The sequence below is a fragment of the Daphnia carinata genome, chromosome 8, assembly GCF_022539665.2.
Source record: "Daphnia carinata strain CSIRO-1 chromosome 8, CSIRO_AGI_Dcar_HiC_V3, whole genome shotgun sequence".
NCBI lineage: Eukaryota > Metazoa > Arthropoda > Branchiopoda > Diplostraca > Daphniidae > Daphnia > Daphnia carinata.
Genome location: NC_081338.1, coordinates 7,018,340 through 7,039,474, shown reverse-complemented (window position 1 = coordinate 7,039,474; position 21,135 = coordinate 7,018,340). Strand labels below are relative to the sequence as shown.

The following is a 21,135-nucleotide window of genomic DNA, read 5'->3' as shown; positions in this document are numbered from 1 at the left end:
TTGCCTCTTCCGGCAGTAAGCCATAAATATATTTCAGACTTTTTGCGCATCGTCCGTGCCCCTCAGTTTTCGAGCTCTCTCCATCACTCGCGTCCCAAATATGTACACACACTTATAATGCAGATATATTACACATATATATATAAACTGCATATGATAATGGGATGCAATAAATACATCACTACCCCCTTGCTCGCAAAAAAAAAAAAAAAAAAGGAAAGGGGCGAGGAGGAGGGGGGGGGGACCAAGAGACGGGAGAGATGCCGAGTCTGCTCAACATCCATCAAATCGCGAGTTCGGATGGAGGCCTCATGCTTTTGATGATAACAACAAGAGAGAAAAATACAAAACAAAAAAAAAAAAAAAGAAAAGGGAGAGAGAGAGCGAGACGTCATCACACAGCCGTAACTGCAAAACACGAAATGGGTAGCCAAGTCGTGCGTGTAAAAAAGACACATAGGCCTACTCAGCTTGATTCCATATTTACAGACGTGCAGGAACAAGGGAACGCGACTCAACGAGCGAAAAATGGGCATCCGTAAGAACTTGAAGTGCAAAGATCGAAACAGACTGTGAACCCCCTCCCCCCCAAAGAATAAAACAATAATAAATAAATAAATAAATAAATAAATAAATAAAAAATAAAGGGGGACCCATTTCTTTCCATTAGGTGACCAGATTGGCCGGTCGGGGCAAAGGGGGAGGGGGGGGGGGGGGAGACAGAAAAGCAAAGTCACGAAAAAGCTACTTTTGTCCAGAAAGCTAATCGCAAACAGAAAAGGTCGAAACAAACTTTTCTATATGCCATCACGCAAGTGGAAAGAGAAAAGTTTGTTTTTCGACATCAAATAAACAAACCGCATTTCAAATTGAACGAACTTTTCTTTTCAACATCGGCCATGTTTTCTTTCCTTCTTTTTTTTTTTTTTTTTTTTTTTTTTTTATAGGGTCGAGATCAACTGCTCGTTGGGGCCAACGATGTGTCGTCCAATCAAACGAGCACGTCCGAAATCGAATCGAAAATGCCATCCATATGAAAGGGATCTCCCCTCTCTAGAACAGGACATCCGTCTGTCTCTTTAAAAGAACCAATAACGAATATAAAAAAAAAAAAAGAAAAAAAAAGGGGCGAGGCGGGGGTGATATTAAGACCATAACCCCCGCTCACTTTTCGCGTCAAAACACAATTGAGAAAGCGTCGAAAAAAAAAATAAAAAAAAAAAAAAAAAAAAAAAGGCTGGACAATGTTGGGCCTTGCTCCATCGATTAAAGAAGCCACGAACGGCGAGTGGAACGTCGTCGACCTTATTTGCAAAACATGGACGTGCTCTTTTTCGCAGTCGATAAGTCGGGCGGGAGCTCAAGTGACCGCATCAAATAGTCACGCAACGCTGAAGAGCAGAGAAATCGAATGCTCAACATGATCAATGAATGCAAATCAGCTGCCCCCCCCCCTACCACCCACAATTTCTCTTTTTAAATTCAAGTCAAATCTCTTCTCATTCTATTTTTTTTTCTTTTAAACTTCATATTTCAATAAATTAATAAATACCTAATAAAATAAGGATAGCTAAAAATATATATAGGTATATATATATATATATATATGTGTGTATGTGTGTGTGTATGTGTGTGTGTATGTGTGTGTGTGTGTACATGTGACGTGCCCATTGACTATGATGGATGTATTGCTCCGCCCGGCCCGTCGTTCCGCCTCTTTTACAATTGCGGATGCGACCGCAGACCTTTACAACGGTGTCATCTCCTTTTCGACGCTAGCCTCTTTTCAACTGCTATCTAAGGAAGGAATGGAAAAAAAAAGGGTGGGAGACGAGAGGGAGAGAGAGCCCTTCGTTGCAAACTGGTATAGCCTTGTCGTTGAAAACGCTGCAAGATGGATTATCAGTAGCTAGTGACAGTAACAGCCGGGCAGCACCCCACACTGCAAGGAGAAGCGATGGATGGACGGATAGATGGATGGATGGTGAAAAGAAGAGGGGCAAAAAAAATAAATAAAATAAAATAAAATAAAATAAAATAATAAATAAAAAAATAAAAACAGATGATCAAATCAAAAGGAATGGCACTAACAAACAAGTTCTTCTCTCTCTCTCTCTCTCTCTCTCTCCCTCTCTCTCAAAAGACTTGCCATCTCCCTATTGCTTCCGGACTTCTTTTCTGGCGGGGGTAAGAAATGAGATGGCGTCGTGATAAGACCGGCCAAGTGAAGAGGAAAGAGAAGAAAAAAAAAAAAAAAAAAAAAAGCTTCATCTCATCGGTATATCGTTCGCTAGCCTCTCTCTCTCTCTCTCTCTCTCGGCTGCTACTCAAACTACCTCTATTTTTTTTTTCTTTTTTAACTCGCATTCTCCTTCTTGTTCCGCAGATATAAATAAATACAACAAGACAGACGCAGACGAGCGGAGCTTGGGGCTTCGAACCGAGCATTGATCAACTGATGGCTATCGTCTAGCGACAGACACTAGGACGGCAAAAGAGCATTGGCTATCCCCTTCCCCCATCACCCTACATTCGGCCCCCCTCCACCCTAGTTGTTGAATTAAAAAAAAAAAAAAAGACTTCATAAAATCCAAAGAAAACATAACAACAACACACACACACACACACACACACACAAAAAGATGCCAATCCTCTTATACCGCACCCTTCGTCGTGCTTTTTTGGCTTCTCCCATATCTTCAAGTTGATCTGCTCAAAGACGTCCCTCCTTACTTTTCCCCTATTGCCTGTGTCATGTGCTGCTCAATCTCCTTCCCATATTTAAAAAAAAAAAAAAACATAAAATAAATATACTTAAATTAAAAAAAAAAAAAAAAAAAATGCGAGTAAAATCCCCAACAAATGGAAGGCCCTATGGAAAGATATGGAGACTGCGGTTGCGAAGAGCAACAACAGCCCATTGTTCTCGACGAAAATCAATGGCGATGGGCTTTGCGCGAGGCCAAGACCGGCCAAACTGATCCCAAACGCGGCCAATCAAGAAACTAAATAAAACGCAAGCAAGAAAAATGATCTCACTTCTTTTGCCTTCTTCTTCTGTTCTTGTCTCATTCCATCAACTGTGGCAATGATTCACAAACAACAACAACAAGAAAAAAAAGTGAGTGTCCCACATTCCATTTGCAACGTCCTCCCCCCCCTCCCCGAAAAAAAAAAAAAAAAAAAAAAAAAGACGCCTGCTGTCAACTTTTCTGTTGGGTGTCGTCGAGTTATTTTCGGTACGATGGACACGCTCCGGCGAATCTTACGACAACAACAGCAGCGGCAACAACTCAACAGCCAAAAAGAAGAAAACGGGATAAAGTCTAGGGAAGACCCAGGCGGTTGGACGGATGGCGAGGGGTGGTGGTGGAAGGAAAGTGGGTGGCCCGTCAATGTCATTTCGTTTTCGTTTTCTCTCTCTCTCTCTCTCTCTCTCCGAAAACGAAATTGAATTCGAGCAACAAACGCAAGACACACGCGCGTCGGCAAAGGGGGGCCCCGATGGCAGACACACAAGTCAATAACAGTAACGGGCCGCGACAGGCCGGGACCCTTCTCTCTTTCGTTTAGACACGAGCGGACGGGCCGATTCTATTCAAACGCTTTCACGCGTTACTTTCATCTCTTCAACCATCTTCCATTGACATTTCAAAAGTTTTTTTTTTTTTTCTTTAAAAAAAATAAAATATGAAAGGCAATAGAAAATAAAAAAAAATAAAATTCTAATTTCGCCCTTGTGTTGCACCTTTTTCAAAATTGAAAAAAAAAAGGGCGGACGTGTCTTGACGTGCAACTAAAAATGGCGGTGCAACTACTACTCGTCTGCCCTCTATATTAACAGACGCCGTGTGTTTGTGTTAAAATGAACGGAGTCCTCGTTTTTTTTTTTTTTTTTTTTGTTTTTTTTTTCACAATACAAAATCGCTTGTTCTTTGTTTGTTTTTGTTTTTTTTTCCATCTAAATCGGACACTATGACCAGTCGGCAGATGTCGTTTTCACTACAAGACATAAACTAAGAAGTAGGAGAGCCGAGCTGAGCGGAATGAAAGAAAAAAAAAAAAAAAAAAAAAAAAAGAGTACGAAATGAAAGTGAAACGACAAGCACAGGAACAGCTGGTGCCAGGCCAACCGCTTCTTCGCTTTTTTTTTTCTCATTCCACTCACTTCGGCCCGTCTCTTCCAGTTTTCCCATTGCAATACGGGACGGACGGGAACGAAACCGCAACATTTACATTTTCCCAATTTTTTTTTTACCCCCATTCCTGAACCACGGCCCCGCCTTTCAAAAAAAAAAAAAACGCTAACAACCATACAAAGTGAGTCGAAATATATAATATAAAAAGATATACATTTTAAAAAAAGAGGGGGAAAAAAAAGGGCGGCTTTCCAGCTTGTCAAATCCTTCTTAACGGCGAGCGGCCTTCATCTTGGCCGTCAGGAAAATACGACCAACCTTTTCCTTACTCCGCCTGCCAGTCGCAGCCGGATACGACACTCCGACCGCAACTACACGCAGGCCAGACAAAGAAAGAAAGAAAGAAAAAAAAAAACGAAACAACAACAACATCACAATGGCCATCTCATCATTCCTGCCCACCCCTCCGTTCCCTTCTCTTCATTGTCATTCACAATATTATATCAATATACAAAATCTATCTATTTTTTTTTTTTTAATGTCTCCTCCATGCCACCGTTGTACATCTACAGCCGGATGGGATTTTTTCCCTTTTTTTTTTTTTTCGGAAAGAAAGCAACAAGACGAACAAGAGTAGAGACACACACAAAAAGAGGGAAGAATAATAACTAAAAAGAGAAGCCTTTTGACTAAGGATTTGCGTGAGTCGAATTGTCCGTCGATGCAAACATACGGAAAAAAAGAGAGAGAGAGAGAGAGAGAGAAAGAACCATTCACCTTCTTTTTTTTTTTGAAGGGGTACGTTTCGTATTTTTGTTATCTTCCATTCGAGTCTACTTTTTTTTTTTGGGGGGGGGGATGTGCTATCCTCTTTCTCCTTTTGTGTGCAAAGAGTTTACACATGTACACACACACACACACACACGTCTTCGATGTACACGACGTTGTGTGCATCTGTCTATGAAAAAAAAGTACATTTCGTTTCATGTTAAAAGTAGAAATCTTTCTTTTTTTGGGGGGGGGGGGGGATTTTTCGTGTGCGGCTTGCGGCCAAAAATAAAAATAAAAAGGGGGCCTAGTTGCACCGAACGACGCCTACTGCACATCCGAGATAGAGAGAGCAAGAAGGATCGGCCCTGCATTTCTCTTTCCTTTTTTTTTTTTCCTTCTTCTTTCGGATAAGAAGAAAAGAGCGGGGAGAGGCGATACATTGGCAAAGCTAAAGAAGTGGCGGAAGAAAAAGAAAAAGAAAAAAAAAAAAAAATGAAACGCATATCTGAAAAGAGACGAAGAAAAGAAAGAAAACGAGAGGGTAAAAAAAAAAAGAGCCAAGATGGTTTTTTTTTTTTTTTTTTGAAGAACAGTTCTCTTCCGTTTCTTTCGTTCTCCTTTCGGGGACTAAGAAAAAGCAAAAAAAAAAAAAAAAAAAAAAAAAAAAAAAAAAAAAAAAAAAAAAAAAAAAGGGCGTAAATAATAATAAAAAAAAAAATAATAATAAATTTTCTTCTATCTTTCACAGTCGGTCGGTCAGTCACATGTCGGAATGACACCCCACCCGAAAAAAGACAAAAAAAAAAAAAAAAAAAAAAAAAAAAAAAAAGTAAAAGTAAAAGTAAAAACAGAGGACTAACTCTTTTTCAACTTGACCGCACACGCACACACAGACACAGACAGGCCATGGGCACTTGATAACGTCGACCGAGCCTGAAAATGGATCGAAAGGCATGTAAAGAGGACCTCTGAAAACGCGATTCACGTTAAAGGGGAACACAAAAAGAAAAATTCCCTACACCTCCACCTACCCCCTCCCCTTTTTTTTTTTGTCTGCAACACGGCAAAGATCATGCCCTAGAATATATTTAAAAGAAAAAAAAAAAAAAAGAAAAAGAGTGAACGATGATCGTTCAATAGAATCAGGGAGCCAATCATGGAGCTCTTCTGAACGCCCAAAGTCTTCAAAAGAAATCACGAATGTCACGACAAAAGACAAGATACCTCCCGTTCGCATATTCTAAAAACCCAAACCACCCACCTACCCGACCACCCCACGCCATCCTACGCCAAGCCAAGTGCATCGTGTCTATGTAGTTTTCGTGTCAAAGCCGTCGGAATCTTGTTAAGGAGAAGGCAGATAAGAGCTTCAACAATTCTCGTTCCCAAATTTCTTTTCCTATTTTTAATTAAAAAATATTTCACCTTCCCCCCACCCCTCCCTCCCTCCTCCATTTTTTCTTTTTTTACTTGGCAACGCAGCCTGGATAAAATTGTATAATCCATGATTACGACTAACGGAAAAGTCGCCATCAGTCACACAATCCATCCACAAAAAAAAAAAAAAAAAAAAAAAAAAAAAGAAGAAGAAAAAGGAGGGGAAGCGTCAGATAATAACAAAACCGCCCGCCCATAAATGACGTCCTACACGACCCTCTTCGTAACCATCCCTTCCATTCCCTTTTTTTTTTTTCCCCTTCCTCCAGCCGTATACAAATAGACGCGTGTGTGTGTATGTTAGTATTCTAATACTGCGCTACTGAAATGTTGTAGGGAAAACAACTCGACATCTACCATGTGCATGCATGTTAGGCTACTCGATCGATAGCAAATCCTCTTTTGCTCTCTCTCTCTCTCTCTGTCTCTCTCTCTCTCGCAACTCCCTTGTTCAACCCTCTGGCCCCCCCCCCCCCCCCCTTAGTCTTGCGTATTCCCTAACTTGTACTCTTCTTTTTTAGCTCTGCTGGCCTTCCCCCTCTCCATACTCTGGGCCATCGTTTCGGAGCTGGACGAAATGACCATATTCGCTCTGTGTGTGTGTGTGTGTGTGTGTGTGTGTGTCCGCCCGTTCCTTCCAGACAAAACATAGAGAGAGAGAGAGAGAGAGAGGGAGAGACAGCGAGAACGAGAAACACGTAATCCAATCAACGACGACACCGAGCCGCGCAATCAAGCCGAAATGGATAGACTTGTACTGTTAGTATTATACATCTACGGATGTCGAGCGCTTCATAAATACGTTGTCGATATACATGTCCGCACATGTTGTGCAGCGAAACGAAATGTGAATTGCTTTTCTTCTTCTTCTTGTTTTTTTTTTTTCAAACACGAAGAAAAAAAAAAAAAAAAAAAAAAAGAGAGAAAAGAAACATGGAACAAAAGCGAGGGGAATAACAGAAAAAAAAAATGCTTTTGATGAGACGACGTGTTATTGAAAAATAAAAAAAAAAAAATACAGGGAGATCCTAGAGTTCAAATAAGAACCACCTCAACTGCTGGCAAAATCCTATAAAGGGAGAGGGATAGGACGCGCAAGAGTGGGTACGGTCGGCGACACTCCATCACGAACGACAAGGTGAGGACCTACATTTCACAAAAGAAATCATCTTCTAAAGAGATTGCGGCAGCCATGTTGTTTTTTCGTTTTTTTCTGTGGGGGGTGGGAAGGATTTTGATTTATTTCTATTCTTATCTCTTTTCAAACTATTTTTTCACATTCATTTTTTTTTTTTGAAATCCACAATTCGTCTTCGTATCGCGCATATTTCCAGTCAACTCAAATGCCGAAAGACAAAAAAAAACAATAACAGCCGCATTTCATCTTTTTCAAATAAAAACAAAACCATGGGGTTGGTAAGTAATGCTGAAGACTACCGACTGCCTGCCCAAAAAGACACACGACGATTGAAGAAGCTCAACACACATAGGAAAAAAGAAAAAAAAAAAAGGAGATGGATGAAACGCAGTTGGACAGAGGACAACGAGTCGGTCAAGCGGACACGTTTTTCTCTCTTAGCAATTGAATTGTTTGGCCGTGGGGTCGCTCTCTCTCTCTCTCTTATTCTCTCTGCCCTTTTGGTTGGCCGATTCTTTGATTACGAACGAACACACACAATGGCCCAAAAAGAGAGAAGAGAAAAAGTGATAGAGAGCAAAAGATGGACGCACCGACACAAAGTCATCCATCAAAATGCGGTATGTAGGGCTGTCTTTTCATTTCGTGTTTGTTTATCATCTTGATTCCCTTTTTTTATGTTTTTGATTTGTTTTCTTTTGTTTCGTGTTTTGTTTTGTTTTTTGTTTTGCTGTTGCTCAAATATACATTTCTTTTTTTTTTGCCTGGTATCTGCTTCTCCATCCATCCATCCATCCATCCTTCTTTTTCGTTCCATTGATCGACAACAATCTCTGGCTTGTACCTCGTTTTTCCCAACAGCTGTGCCGACGCAGCCAACAAAACGCATTTTCTTGCGGTGTGTGTACTACGTACAAATGGGCGAGACGATATCGAAAAACGATATCAAGACGAGATCAAAGTGAATAAACATATCGCTGCTTTCAAGGGAAGATGAAGAATAATAATTAAAAAAAAAAAATGAAAAAAATTAAAATAGGCGCGTGTGACGTACGCAAATCGGCAATCAGAGTCGAATCGATTGGGCCAAAAGGCGATTGACACTACGATGGGTGTCGTGTGACAATCGATTTTCGTATGCAAATCAAGTGGAAAGCAAGACACGCACTAAATGGCCAGATATTATATCCCCTCTATGCTTTTCGCCACGCCATAATCAAAAATATTCTTTTCTTTTTTCTTTTTAAATAAGAGGTGAAAACAAAAGAGGCTTCATCAGCAAGAGCCACGAACAAACACACGATGAGGAAAAAAAAAAAAGAAAAAAAAAAAGAATGAAACTGAAAATCGACGATTGGCGTGTCCCAACTTTTTTTTTTTTTTTTTTTTCTCTCTGCGTCTCTCAACTCTCGTTTCATTTTTTTTTTTTTTTTTTAAATTTTTTTTTATTTCTCTCTCTCTCTCTCCTTTTTTTATCCCGGATAATCCCGCGTAGCAGAGAACGACACGCAGACCTTTATATATATATATATATATATATACCTAACTCCCAAATTTATAGTTAGGGATGGTTGACACACGACCGCAAGCCTTCCCACCCCTTCTTCCATCGGCCGGTTTTTTTTTTTTTTTTTTTTTTTGACCGCGTAGTTTAGAAAATATGACCATAAAAAAAAACGTGATGGAGATAATAAGAGAGATCACATAAAGTCCTTCTCGAACGCCGTTTTAAACATATCCACACAATCTTTGCTCTCTCTCTCTCTCTCTCTCTCTCTCTCTCTCTTTTATCATCACAAAAAAAAAAAAAATAAATAAAAGAGAAGAGAAGATCCAATCCAATAATACACAAAATATCGCCAAGTCTGCGGCACACATGGAAGGCACGTAGCCGCTAATGTCTCCCAATAGACAAAGACGCTAAAGTGGCGAACGACACACTGTGTGTACGAATCCCATTCCCCTTTTTGTGTGTGCGTGTGTGTGCGTGTGTGTGAGGGGGGGGGAGGGGGTTGGTATTTGATTTGATTTCTTTTTATTATGGTGATGATTATGATTATTATTATTACTTTTACTTTTTTTTTTTTTTTTTTTCATTTGAAACATGTTGGGGTGGACGCAATCTGCGGCCGTTGCGGCCGCCGGATCTAGTGACCTACTGGAATGAGAATCGGAAGGATACACACACACACACACATATACGCACCGAAAAAAAAAAAAGGAGGATCGGGCGTTGCTGTGTGTGTGTGTGTGTGTGTGTGTGTGTGTGTGTGTGTGTGTGTGTAAAAAAAAATAAAAAGTAGCAAAGCAAAGCAAAGCAAAGCTAAGAAGAAGAAGAAAAAAAAAAAAAAAAAGAAAGAAAGAAAAGAGAAAGAGGAAATGGGTTCTTGATGTGGCCCTCAACGGCTCGAGAACGTCTTTTGCTTCAGTCCCTCATCAGTCACTGTTCGCTCCTCTTTCACCCTCTTCTTTCTCCAACTTCTTCTTCCACTTTTTTTTTTTTTTTTTTTTTTTTTATATATATATCGTTTCACTCTCTTTCTCTTCCTCTTTCTATCCATTCCCCACCCGTTTCCGTGATAACGAGCAAATCGCGCGCGCGCTCCCTTTCACGCTACTCTCTCTCTCTCTCTCTGTGCCGCTACCCCGTTTCTCCGCTCTACTGCCATACGCACACACGACCGCTTGCTACTACCCTCTTCCACTTTTTCGGTACACCAAAGGCTAGATATCCCCCTCCCCCCCCCCCAAAAAAAAAAATAAAAAATAAAAAGGAAAAACCCCTTTCGTCTCTCACGTTCTTACGAGCCGCTCCATCACTCGTAACCATTAAACACATACACACACACACACACACACACAAATAGAACCCTCTCCCCCCTTCTTTCTTCCTCAAAGACGAGTTTTTTTTTTTTTTTGTTTTTTTTCCTTTTCTATATTTCACTCGTAACCCGACCGCATTTTGGCCCTTGTTATCCCGATCTCGTCCCGCGAAACACGAAGATCAAAAAAAAAAAGGGGAATCCAGTCTGGCACGGGAAAAAAAAAAAAAAAAAATCCTAAAATAGCAGTAACAACAACAACAACAACAACCTGAGGGCCCTAATTATTATTCGCTTTTAACGATTCAAACATCTTCTGTTTGGCATTTCTACCTCTCTCTCTCTCTCTCTCTCTCTCTCTCTCTCTCAGACAACGTCCAGCCCGAGGCGGACTGTCGAGAGCAAACCCGACCTGTTTTTTTTTGTTTTTTTTTGTTGTTGGTTCAAACGAGCCAACCCTTGCCGAAAACAGACGGGACGCGCACGCAACCCTCGTTTGTTTGTTTTGTTTTCTTTTGAAAAGCTTGCGGGACAAAAGGGGGGGGGAGGACGAAGTAGAAACGGGATGGCCGTTACCGTTGCTGTTCTGACAGTGGCCGTTGGCCGTGCCGCTGCCGGCGCTGCCTCCTCCGCTGCTGGCGCTGCTGCTGCTGCCGCCGCTGCCGCCGCCGCCGCCGCCGCTGCCGCCGCCGTGGCCGTTGACGCTGGCCGACTTGAGGGCCAAGTGAGCGACGGGCAGCGAGGCGGCCGTCGAGTGAGTGCCGGCCGCGGCGGCGGCGGCGGCGGCAATGCTCAACAAATCGGCCGGCTTCGGCTGGTGCGACTGGTGCTGCTGATGCGGCTGATGAAGTTGATGTTGCTGTTGTTGTTGCTGTTGCTGCTGTTGCTGTTGTTGTTGTTGTTGTTGGTGGTGGTGGTGGTGGTGGTGGTGCGGATGGTGATGGTGCGGCTGGTGCTGGTGCTGTAGAGCGCCGGCCAGAGCGGCGGCCGCTCCCGGGTGGTGATGGTGGAGGTTGTGATGACCGGCCAGGGTCATGGCGGCGGCCGGCATCATCAGCGTCGACATGGCTGCCAGCATCGAGCCGGCGGGTGCGGATGCAGCGGCTGCCGCAGCGGCCGCAGCCGCTGTGGCCGCTTGGTGGTGAGCTGCCGCTGCCGACGTCGGATTGGGCCGCGGCTGGTAGAGCGAGTACCAGCTGAGGAGCAAGTCTTCGGCCGCTAAGGGGTCCGTGGTGAACTGTTGGCAGGCAGCCGCCGCTGCAGCCGCTGCAGCGGAGGCCGGCAGACAGACGGACAGTTCAGTAGCCTCAAGACTCGCCCTCGTCGGGTACGACGAGGAGGCCGCTCGCGCTTGCGTCGCGATCGATGCCGTCGACGTCGACGTCAACGTCGCTGTCGCTGTCGTCGTGACTGGCGTGATTGGCGTGGCGGCCGGTGCCGAAAAAGAGCAAGACGCTGTCGTTTTGCGCCTCTTGGCCGGCTGTTGCGAGTGATTCAACTGGGCAGTTTGCAAACTGGCCACGGGGTTAGAGTACAATTGTTCGCTGGCGCCGGCCGCCTGCACTGTCGGGAGCCACAACCAGGGACTTTGCCTGAGAGGCTGGAGATAGTCAAACGACTCCGTTTTCCCGTCCGATTCCGTTCCAGAACGGGACAACCGAAACTCCCCAAAAGAAACACGAACCGGCCGAAAAAAACAAACAAAACAAAACAAAACAAAACAAAACAAGCAAAACACACGCAAAAAAAATTTCAAAAAAAAAAAAAACGCCTACAGTTTGTCTTCTTTCTTTCTTTTGTTGTTCCGTCCTCTTGTTTCTTCTTCTTCTTCTTCTTTTTCCTTTTGTTTTGCGCTGGGCAACAAATAGATGAGAGAAGAGCGGCGCGTCTCTTTCGGCCTCCCACACTCAAGATTTTTTTTTTTTTTTTTCTCTTCTTGCGCTTAATGGCGATTGATCGCTTTAACGCTTTTCTTTTTTCCTTTTTTTTTTTTTTTTTGCCGATGCAAAAGACAATCTGAATTGGACAAATGCGGGCGACGACGCGCACGCACACCACAAAGCGGGCTGATTACAAAACAGCAAAAACTCGAGTTTGTTTTGTTTGACTTCTTAATTCTCTCGCAGTCTCACTTCACCACTCCCTCTCAAATTGAAGAGAGACGACGACAAGGAGAGAAGAACAAGAACAAGAAAGAAGAAGAAGAAGGAAAAAAAAAAAAAAAAAAAAAAAAAGAGAAACAGTAAATAGTTTGCAATTAGGATAGCGAAAGGCAGAGGGAACTGAATGTGACACGACGGGCCAGGGGGGCGAAACGAACGGAACAAATCCAGAAAACGCAAAAAACCAAAAAGCGAGAACACACTGAGCTCACACGGGCGAGTTTTGTGAACGAGCCAGGACGACCGAACGATCCCGTCTGGCCCGTCTCGGGAGTAAACCGTCAAACCAACCAACCAACCAACCAACCCCCCCCCCTTCTCCTCCTCCTCCTCCTGTGCCCCTTCTTTCTAACTGCAAAAAAAAAAAAAAAAAAAAAAAAAAAATGTCCACCCTCCTTTGCCACCCCGTCCGCCCCCCCCCGACTCTTTCCACCGTATAGCACAGAGACTAGCGGCGGGCAAAAAAAAAAAAAAAGTGGTGGGAAAGAAAGGGGAATAAATAAATAAAAAAAAGAAAATTAGAATTTAACACGAGGACAAAATACACGCATGCGCCGTGAACGTGTCGACTGGGTGGTACTCGCCCCCTGTCCTCCCCAACAGACATACACACACACACACACACAAAAAAAAAAAAAGAGAGGAGACGCCAACGAGCGTTTCGAATTGCGCGCGCAACTTTGTACGCTGTCGGGATAACACCCCACCCCCTTCGACAATGGGTGGGGTGGTGGTGGGGTGCCAATTTCCACAAGATGTCTCTCAGGGTCCGTATCGCTGGCGCCCAAACGCGTACGCATAAACGACCCAACATCCCCCCCCCCCTCATCCCCCCCCTCAAAAAAAAATGAAACTTAAACAAAACAACAAAATTGAATAAGAAATGTTCCAAATAAAATTGAGAGGGGAAGAAGGACAACTAGGTAGGGAGAGGGATGTGTTGGTATCACCTGACACCAAGTTACTAGAAACAGTGTGTCGAAACAGAGCGAGAGCGAGAGAGAGCGAGAGAGAGCGAGAGAGAGAGAGAGAGAGAGAGAGAGAGAGAGAGAGAGAGAGGGAGCGCAATCGATCCAAGACTATACTTCCCACTCTTGTTCCGCCTATCCAACCCCTTCCCTCCCCAGTGAGTGTGTGTGTTTCCATCAACTAACGGATGGCAACACGGCAGAGAGAGAGAGAGAGAGAGACAATAGGAGAAGAGAAACTAATAACAGCAGTGCCGGTACAATACAAAAAAAAAAAAAAAAAAAAAAAAAAAAACGCACGCAAAAAAAAACAAACAGAGGCCGCATCGCCATAGGCGGCCAGCAGATGGCGAATAAGATGAACCGCAAAAATTGAACGTGAGAAAAAAAAAAAAAAACTGGCTGAGCAAAAACCAAAAGCAAAAAAATAAAAAAAAAAAAATAAAAAAAATGAAAAATGAAAAACTTTTGGCTAGCGGCATGCGAGACAACGTTTCCAGGTAGCAAAACACACAAAAGAGTTTGGAACCAGGTACATTGTACCATACAGCGCGCACACACACACACACAGAGCAAAAGAGAATAGAGTCATGTTTGAGCAACTGACGACACGCATCCACATAGTAGGAATAATGAGCCGACACGAAAAAAAAGAAATATTACAACATACCCCATCCGTTTCAACCTAACAGACCACATAAAATGTAATTAAACATCCCACCCCATTCTCTTTCTCTTTCCTTTACTCACGCAATATTCACATATTTTTTTTTTTTTTTTTTTTTTTTTTTTTTTTTTTGCTCGTCTTTTCGTCATCATCACCAGCGGACCCGCTAGTGGATATTCTACGGTGTTAGGTGCCACTCAAAAACATTGACCAGCCTCTTTCTTCCCTACACACATATCATTTGATGTAGTGGCACGCGAAGGCTGCAAAAAAAAAAAAAAAAAAAAAAAAAAAGAGAAAGAAAACGATCCCTTTGGTTCATTACCTTAGCCGCTGAGCGCGCCTTTCAAACGAGCATCGTCAAGTTCAAATTGCCGCACACACCCCCCCCCCTCTCCTCTTTGATGCCATATGATAGCCACCGATAGTTTTTTTTTGGGGGGGAGAACACGAAGATTGGCAGCATTTCCTGGACTACTCCCCCCCCCCCCCCCCTTCCTTTCAACGGACGCGGGTACCGGTTAATCCAAACATCTTCCGAGTAATGAAGAACACACGGCCCATTGCATCATCATCAAACGTCATCTTCAGATGTGCAAGGGTGGAAAAAGTTATACGATCCTTTTTGATCATAAGAATAAATCCATTTTTGCCAACCCCCCCCTCCGCCATTTTTTTTTTTTTTTTTTTTGTATCTCTATTTGGGATGTAACTGGACATTACGGAAAGAGATGAGAAGAAAAGATCAGAAGTATGGTAAGAGCCGTCGGACAGTTTCACAGATCCGCCGGTGTAGGCAGAACGGAAGGAATCTCTTGGGTAATCTTGGCAGAGCCTTCGGCTCGCATCAACCTCCAATAAGGTGGAGTGCACACCCACCTCCCGCCCCCTTTCCCCTCCTTTTTATTTTTGAGTAGCGAAAAAGAAAGAAAAAAACATAAAAGATGATGAAGATGATCATCATCATCATCACGAGGGTAACCGCAAAAAAAAAAAAAAAAAAACTGACGGACCGATCCAGCGGATTGCAATCCGGTTAAGATCCGATTAGCAAGAGAAACAAAAGAAAAACGGCTATGCCTTTCCCAGTTGGCAAAGAACAACACACACACACACACACACATTCACACGATAAGTCGAAACAAACAAGACAAAACAGATAAATATATGAAATAAAAGAATAAAAAAAAAAAAGTTTAGTTGATTTGTGTGTGTGTGTGTGTGTGTGTGTGTGTTTCACTTTGGGTACGGATGTGGGCCCGGTTTGTTGCCACTAGAGACGCTAGTCGTGCCCTCCTAGTTCCTAGTCCCGCGGGATGAAATACAAGTGAACGCACAGTTCCCCCTCTCTCTCACTTTTCGCTTTCGGCTAGAACCGGACGAGAAAAATAGAAGAGGACGCAGCGAATAAAACGCAACAAAAACAACAACAACAACAAAAAAAAAAAAAAAAAAAAAAAAAAGTTCAAAGGCATCCCGCCCGTCCGAAAATCCCGAAGAGAAAAAAGATCCAACGAACTTTACCGGTGGCGAAACAAATTGGATTGCCTTTCATATTGATGTTTATGTATCTTCTTTTAGACTATCCCGCACCCTATGTAGCGCTAGACAACATACACACGTGTACACATCGAAAAAAAAAAAAAAAAAAAAAAGACCAGAGAAATTCGATAAATAGGGGGGAAGGGGGGGGGGGCGTGAGTCCTCACGAATAAAAATGAAAAAAAGGAAATGATTTCGATATTATTCTTGTGATAAAAGTTGAAGATGACAACGTCTGCCGTCATCTAGTCAAGGTGGGTTCGTCTACTTTTCTTTTTATGCAATAACTGTTGCCTTAAAAAAAAAACAAAAAAAAAAATGAGAGAGAGGGAGAAAGGCAAAACCGAAACGGGTGTAGGAGGAGGGCGAAAGGAATGGAGGAACAAGCCAGAAAGCGAGGGGAAGAGGGATAGCAAAGTAGGGGAAGGTATTAACTAGCTTAGTTCAACGACACGAAAAATAGAGGAACCAAAAAAAAAAAAAAAAAAGAGGGATCCCGCCGTCACTCGTGATTTATACAGCGGGATCAATCCGTCCGCTTACTTTCCCCTGTCCTTCCCTGGTTTTTTTTTTTTTTTTTTCTTTCTTTTATCAAACAAACAATTTTTTTTTTCTCCTATCGTTTGTGTGGTAACAAAAGCTCTTCACCCACACACACACACACACACACACACACACACACACAAAAAAAACGGCCAATGCAAAGTACGAATCAGTTGAACGGCATCGAGTTAATCTTAATTATTAGCCTATTGGCTGGTGCGCCCCATTCATCACCGTCACATTCAACCTGATTTGCATACGCACGTCTCGTACTTGTTGAAACCACATTTTTTTTCCGTCTTTTTTTTTTCTTCGATAAGTTTTTTTTTTTTTTTTTGTCTTGAAAAAATAAAAACAGCAGCGAAGGAAAAGAAAAATCCAAAAACAGATGAAGACAAACGATGCGTCGAGAGCCAATCTATCGCCATCTAAACAGACGTGACCGAGTTGGATCAACGATCCTCTAACCAACTACACGTAACCCTCCCCCTCCCCCCCCGCTAAACAACAACAAAAATCCAGCAAGTAAAATGTTTTTGAAAAAAAAAAAAAAAAAGAAAGAAAGAAAAGAAGCGAAGCGAACGTAAAGGACGTGCGACGAAAGGTGATAGATATCAAGTGACATCCACCATCTTCAAGCGAATGTTTGCGAGAGCCCAACGCTCTTCATTGTTTGGGGCGGATAACGAGCGTTTTTAGGGCCGTCCCTTTTTCTCACTTCACAAATAAATTAAAAAAAAAAAAAAAAAAAAAAAAAAAAAGTTTGTCCTTTCTATTCGCTGTGCACCGACACATCTCTGCTAATGGGGTAACGAACGCGCGTCACGTGTCACAGGTAGAAAGTGCACGCGTACTTGTAAACGCGCGCAAATTGAAACAGGAATTTTTGTTTTCGTTTGTGCTGGGAGTCGAAGGAGAAAAAAAGGGATAACAAATTAAATATGAAATTGAACGATGCCGCAAAAGAGAAGAGCCTTGTAAAATAAAAACACATCCAGCCCATTTTGGCTACCGTGCGTTACACCAGCAAACTAACACACACACACACACACACACGCAAAAACCAAACACACCGTTAGATTTCGACGGATCAAGTTTTGCTTCCCCTCCATTCTTTTTCTTTCTTTATTCCAGTAATAGTCCTGACATGAAAACGACTATGTCGTACTGCCTACAGTCATGAACAGGTTCATTACCAAAACTAGTAGTTGTAAAAATAAATTTAAAAAAAAAAAGGGGGGGGGGGGGGGGAGAGAGAAAGAGAACTACTAGCGTTACAAACTCAAGCCGGTCCCCATCACTTTGAAACTCTGCATACGCCATATAAATCAAACTTACAAAACAGCCCATTATGATCATTATTTTAAAACATCAAAGATAATTCTTTCAACAACAATGTTTATCTCTATATCATTAACGAATTGTTCCAGTCAATAAACAAAAAAAAAACAACTGGAACAAACAAACAAACAAAAGCCTCCAAGTTTGTGTCGAGAAGAAAAAGAGCGTGTGATCGTCCCTTTTGCGATGATGGACGGCCTTTGGGAGCCGGGGCGGATCAGTTTGTCTGGCGGGCGTTCGGACGCCGCGCCCAAACTGAAGTGGAGCACTCGGGCACGGATGAACAAAAACTCGCCGATTCCTCTTTTTCTTTTTCTTTTTCTTTTTTGTTTTTTTGTTTGGAACATACGCCCAGTTGTACGTCCTTCCTTTACTCACTGCCTTTTTTATTCGAGACTTCATTTATTACAATAAAAAAAATAAAATAAAAAATAAAGAAGAAGAAGAAGATGCTCAGACGTGTATCTTCCATTTCGTGCTGTCTCTCGCTCTCATTCTCTCTCGGGGGTTTTCAGCCTTCGTTCGCTACTACCTAGCAGCTACCTACTATTACGTAGCGAAGGCTAACTTCAAAAGCTTGCTCCCTCCTTTACTCCGGCGCCCCCTGTAGACTTCACGTCCTTCGTTCAGCCTACACCATCTTTCTTGCTGTCTTTTTCGATCCCCGTATTTTTCTTTTTTTTTTCTTTTTTTTTTTTTCCTTCTTTTTTTTAAGCTTCGTGTCCTCACATACTCTTGTGTCTTTCGTTTGAACTTTTTTCTCCCGTCTTTTTTTTTTTTTTTTTTCGATTCTCTAGAGTCTTTAAATAATGTGCAAGTTACTTTCTTTCTTTCTTAAAGGGGGAGGGGGACGGAGGGGCCTCGCCAATAATTGAAGACGCAACCCTGCACGAATCACTCATGCGTTTCGGAAATCGAATAAAAGCAAAAAGATGTTTGGAAATAGAAAAAAAAAAAAAAAACGTATACATCTTCGTTCAATCTCAATCTTCTTGGCTTAATATCGACATCAAAAACAACAACAACCCCAACCCCCCCCCCCCCCACCCAGAAAAAAAAAAAAGACAAACAAAAGTAAAGTTTTCCCTTTATTTTGTTTTACGACCCCTTTACCGGCTTGAACTTTCAAATTCCCACGCCATACATCAATTTGAAGAGGCGCAAAAACAAAACAAAAACTATCAAAAACAAAAGTGACAATCAAATCAACAAGTTTTTTTTTGTTTTGTTTTTTTTCGTGTCATATTCTGAAAAAAAAAACAAATGGAATCAAGAGAAGAAACCCGAGATGTAACAACCGAAAGATGACGAACACTTTAGGGGGATCTTATTCCCCATCATGCCTTTCTTTTCTTAGCTCCCTCCCCCTCCCCTTTTCTCCCGCGCCAAACGCCACCACCGTTTTGAGTTATATATCACACAATCACGCAACGAGACAACGACGACGACTTTACGGCTAAAAGTCGGCCACAGAGAGAGAAAGAGAGAAAAGAGCTTCGCGGTTCCGATTGCGTCGTCATCACCATCGATCACGAGAAATCCAATATTTTGGCGGGACACGGAGAACGACGCAAGAAACACCACTATTAGTTTTGTCTTTTTTTTTTTTTTTCTCTCACTCTTCTATCACGCGCCAATTTTTTTTTGATTAAAGAAAATATAAAAAAAAAAAAAAAAGGCGGAAAAGGCTATTACTCGTGATAAAGGGAAGGGGGGGGGGAGGAGGGAGTTGGAGGAAGAAACGGATTGTAACATCCTTAATGTGCAGGGAAACAGCAACCAGTTGCCGTGACAAAGACAACAGACGCCAGGCGACGCCACATCAAGCTGTTGCCCTACCGCCTCCTTCGGCCCCGTATTTAAAATTTAAAAAAAAAAAAAAAAAAAAAAAGGGCCGCTTGATTTGTCCAAAAAAAAAAAAAATAAAAAAGAGAGCGAAAAATACAAAACAAGAATTGCGTGTCGCTTCAAATCAAATGAAAAATAATGGCGCTAAAAAAAAAAAAAAAAAAAAATTCGCAAGATGTTGTAAGAAAACATGGCGCGCATTTAACTCGTTTTTCAATTTGAAAAAACAAAAAAAAAATCATCCGATGTAAAAATTCCCGGAACAAAAAAAAAAACAAAAACGAACGCATCAAATATTCAAAAGAAAAGAAGAGTCAAGTGGAAATGGCGGGTGACTTACTGCTCGTGTCCTGCTTGGGTGCATTGCCGGGTGAAGTGGCCCAGTTGACTTTCATTTCCTGCACATCAAAAATAGAGAAGAAAAAGAAAAGACATTAACATTTAAATCAATAATACTTCAACAATATTTAAAACACAACGTCTAACTATACATATTCATAACTAATTAATGCCCAACACACACACACACACTAACGCGTTCGTCAATGATGAATTTTTCAAGTCTCTTTCTGCGGCCGCGTCGTCACGCATCGTAATCATCATAATAAATTCAGATTTTCTTTTCTTTTTTTTTTTTTTTTTTTAACACAAAGCTATATCAAGCTCAGCATTGATCAACTCATTAGCGAGGGTGAAAACGAAACGCCGGGGTTATGCGATATAAAAAAAATATGTACATCTATATTAAGGGCGAGATAGAGAGAGTCGACTGGTGGAAGTGAAACTTGATCCGCTTTTCACGTATCGTCCGTACGACACACACACACACACAGACGGAGGCGGAGGGAGGGACACATTCTCGTTGGCTGACATGTCACACACGACGTGACACAACACGAGGGCGACACGGTCATCGCACACGACACTGTCATCATCACTCTTTGATTAAGAGAAAAAAAAATTATGCACAGCGTTTTTTTTTTTTTTTTTTCTCTCCTTTGTTTTTGTTGTTGTTTTTTATTCGGCCGTCCAATCCGTCCTTTTTTTTTTTTTGTTTCTAATACGTTTCATTTGTAACGGCGTTCGCCGGGCTAGAACTCTTTTGCGTGTGTGTGTGTGTGTGTGTGTGTGTGTGTGTGTGTGTGTGTGTGTGTGTGTCTCTCCATTTTTATGTATATCTGATGGTGTTGGATCGATAAACAAGCGAGAGCGCAAAAGAGGACCGAAAACAGAGGCGCTCACAAGCCGAAAAACAGACGGACCAAACAGCGAGAACGCGAGAGAGGAAAGAAAAGAAACACAAACAAAAAAGAAAATGGTAGTACTTTGAATGCGCATCATCATCATCATCATCACGACGGGCAAACGAAACAAACATGCTGTGTTTTAGATTGAGGTGGAGAGCAGCACAAGAGCAGACAGAGTGCCGAAGGGCGGGTGGGGAGAGCATGAAGCTTTATGGAAAAAGGTGAGTGCGCGCTCTCCTCTAACTACTCCAATTTATTATTATTATATTTTTTTTTTTTTTCGGGAGATAACGAGAGAACAACATCAACAACGGCACGCTGCGGGCCAAGAAACGGACACGAGCAAGAGCTCGTTATACACCGATTTATTCTTTCTAACAAAAAAAAAAAAAATAATAAGTAAATAAAAAAAATTGAAGCATGTTTTCGTTTAAATGTTCACGGAAAAATTTTAATCATTTTAAAACTAAGGTATCGCACACCCGGGAGCTAAGGTTTATTTTTTTTTGT

The 21,135-nt window shown here is 42.1% G+C and overlaps 1 protein-coding gene across 4 annotated transcripts in view; it reads right to left on the bottom strand.

Annotated features, from left to right (window-relative positions):
- The window catches only part of LOC130700229 (nucleolysin TIAR-like), a 59,243-nt gene that overhangs the window by 11,309 nt on the left and 26,799 nt on the right, over positions 1–21,135 (bottom strand). For 3 of the 4 annotated variants that reach the window (XM_057522261.2, XM_057522264.2, XM_057522265.2), the window contains exon 1: positions 10,884–11,645. In XM_057522261.2, the coding sequence (XP_057378244.1) occupies positions 10,884–11,385 (502 nt within the window). In that variant the 5' untranslated portion in view covers positions 11,386–11,645. Of the gene's footprint in view, positions 1–10,883; positions 11,646–19,718; positions 19,777–21,135 lie in introns of those variants that run through there. The other variant, XM_057522266.2, reaches the window with a different exon arrangement.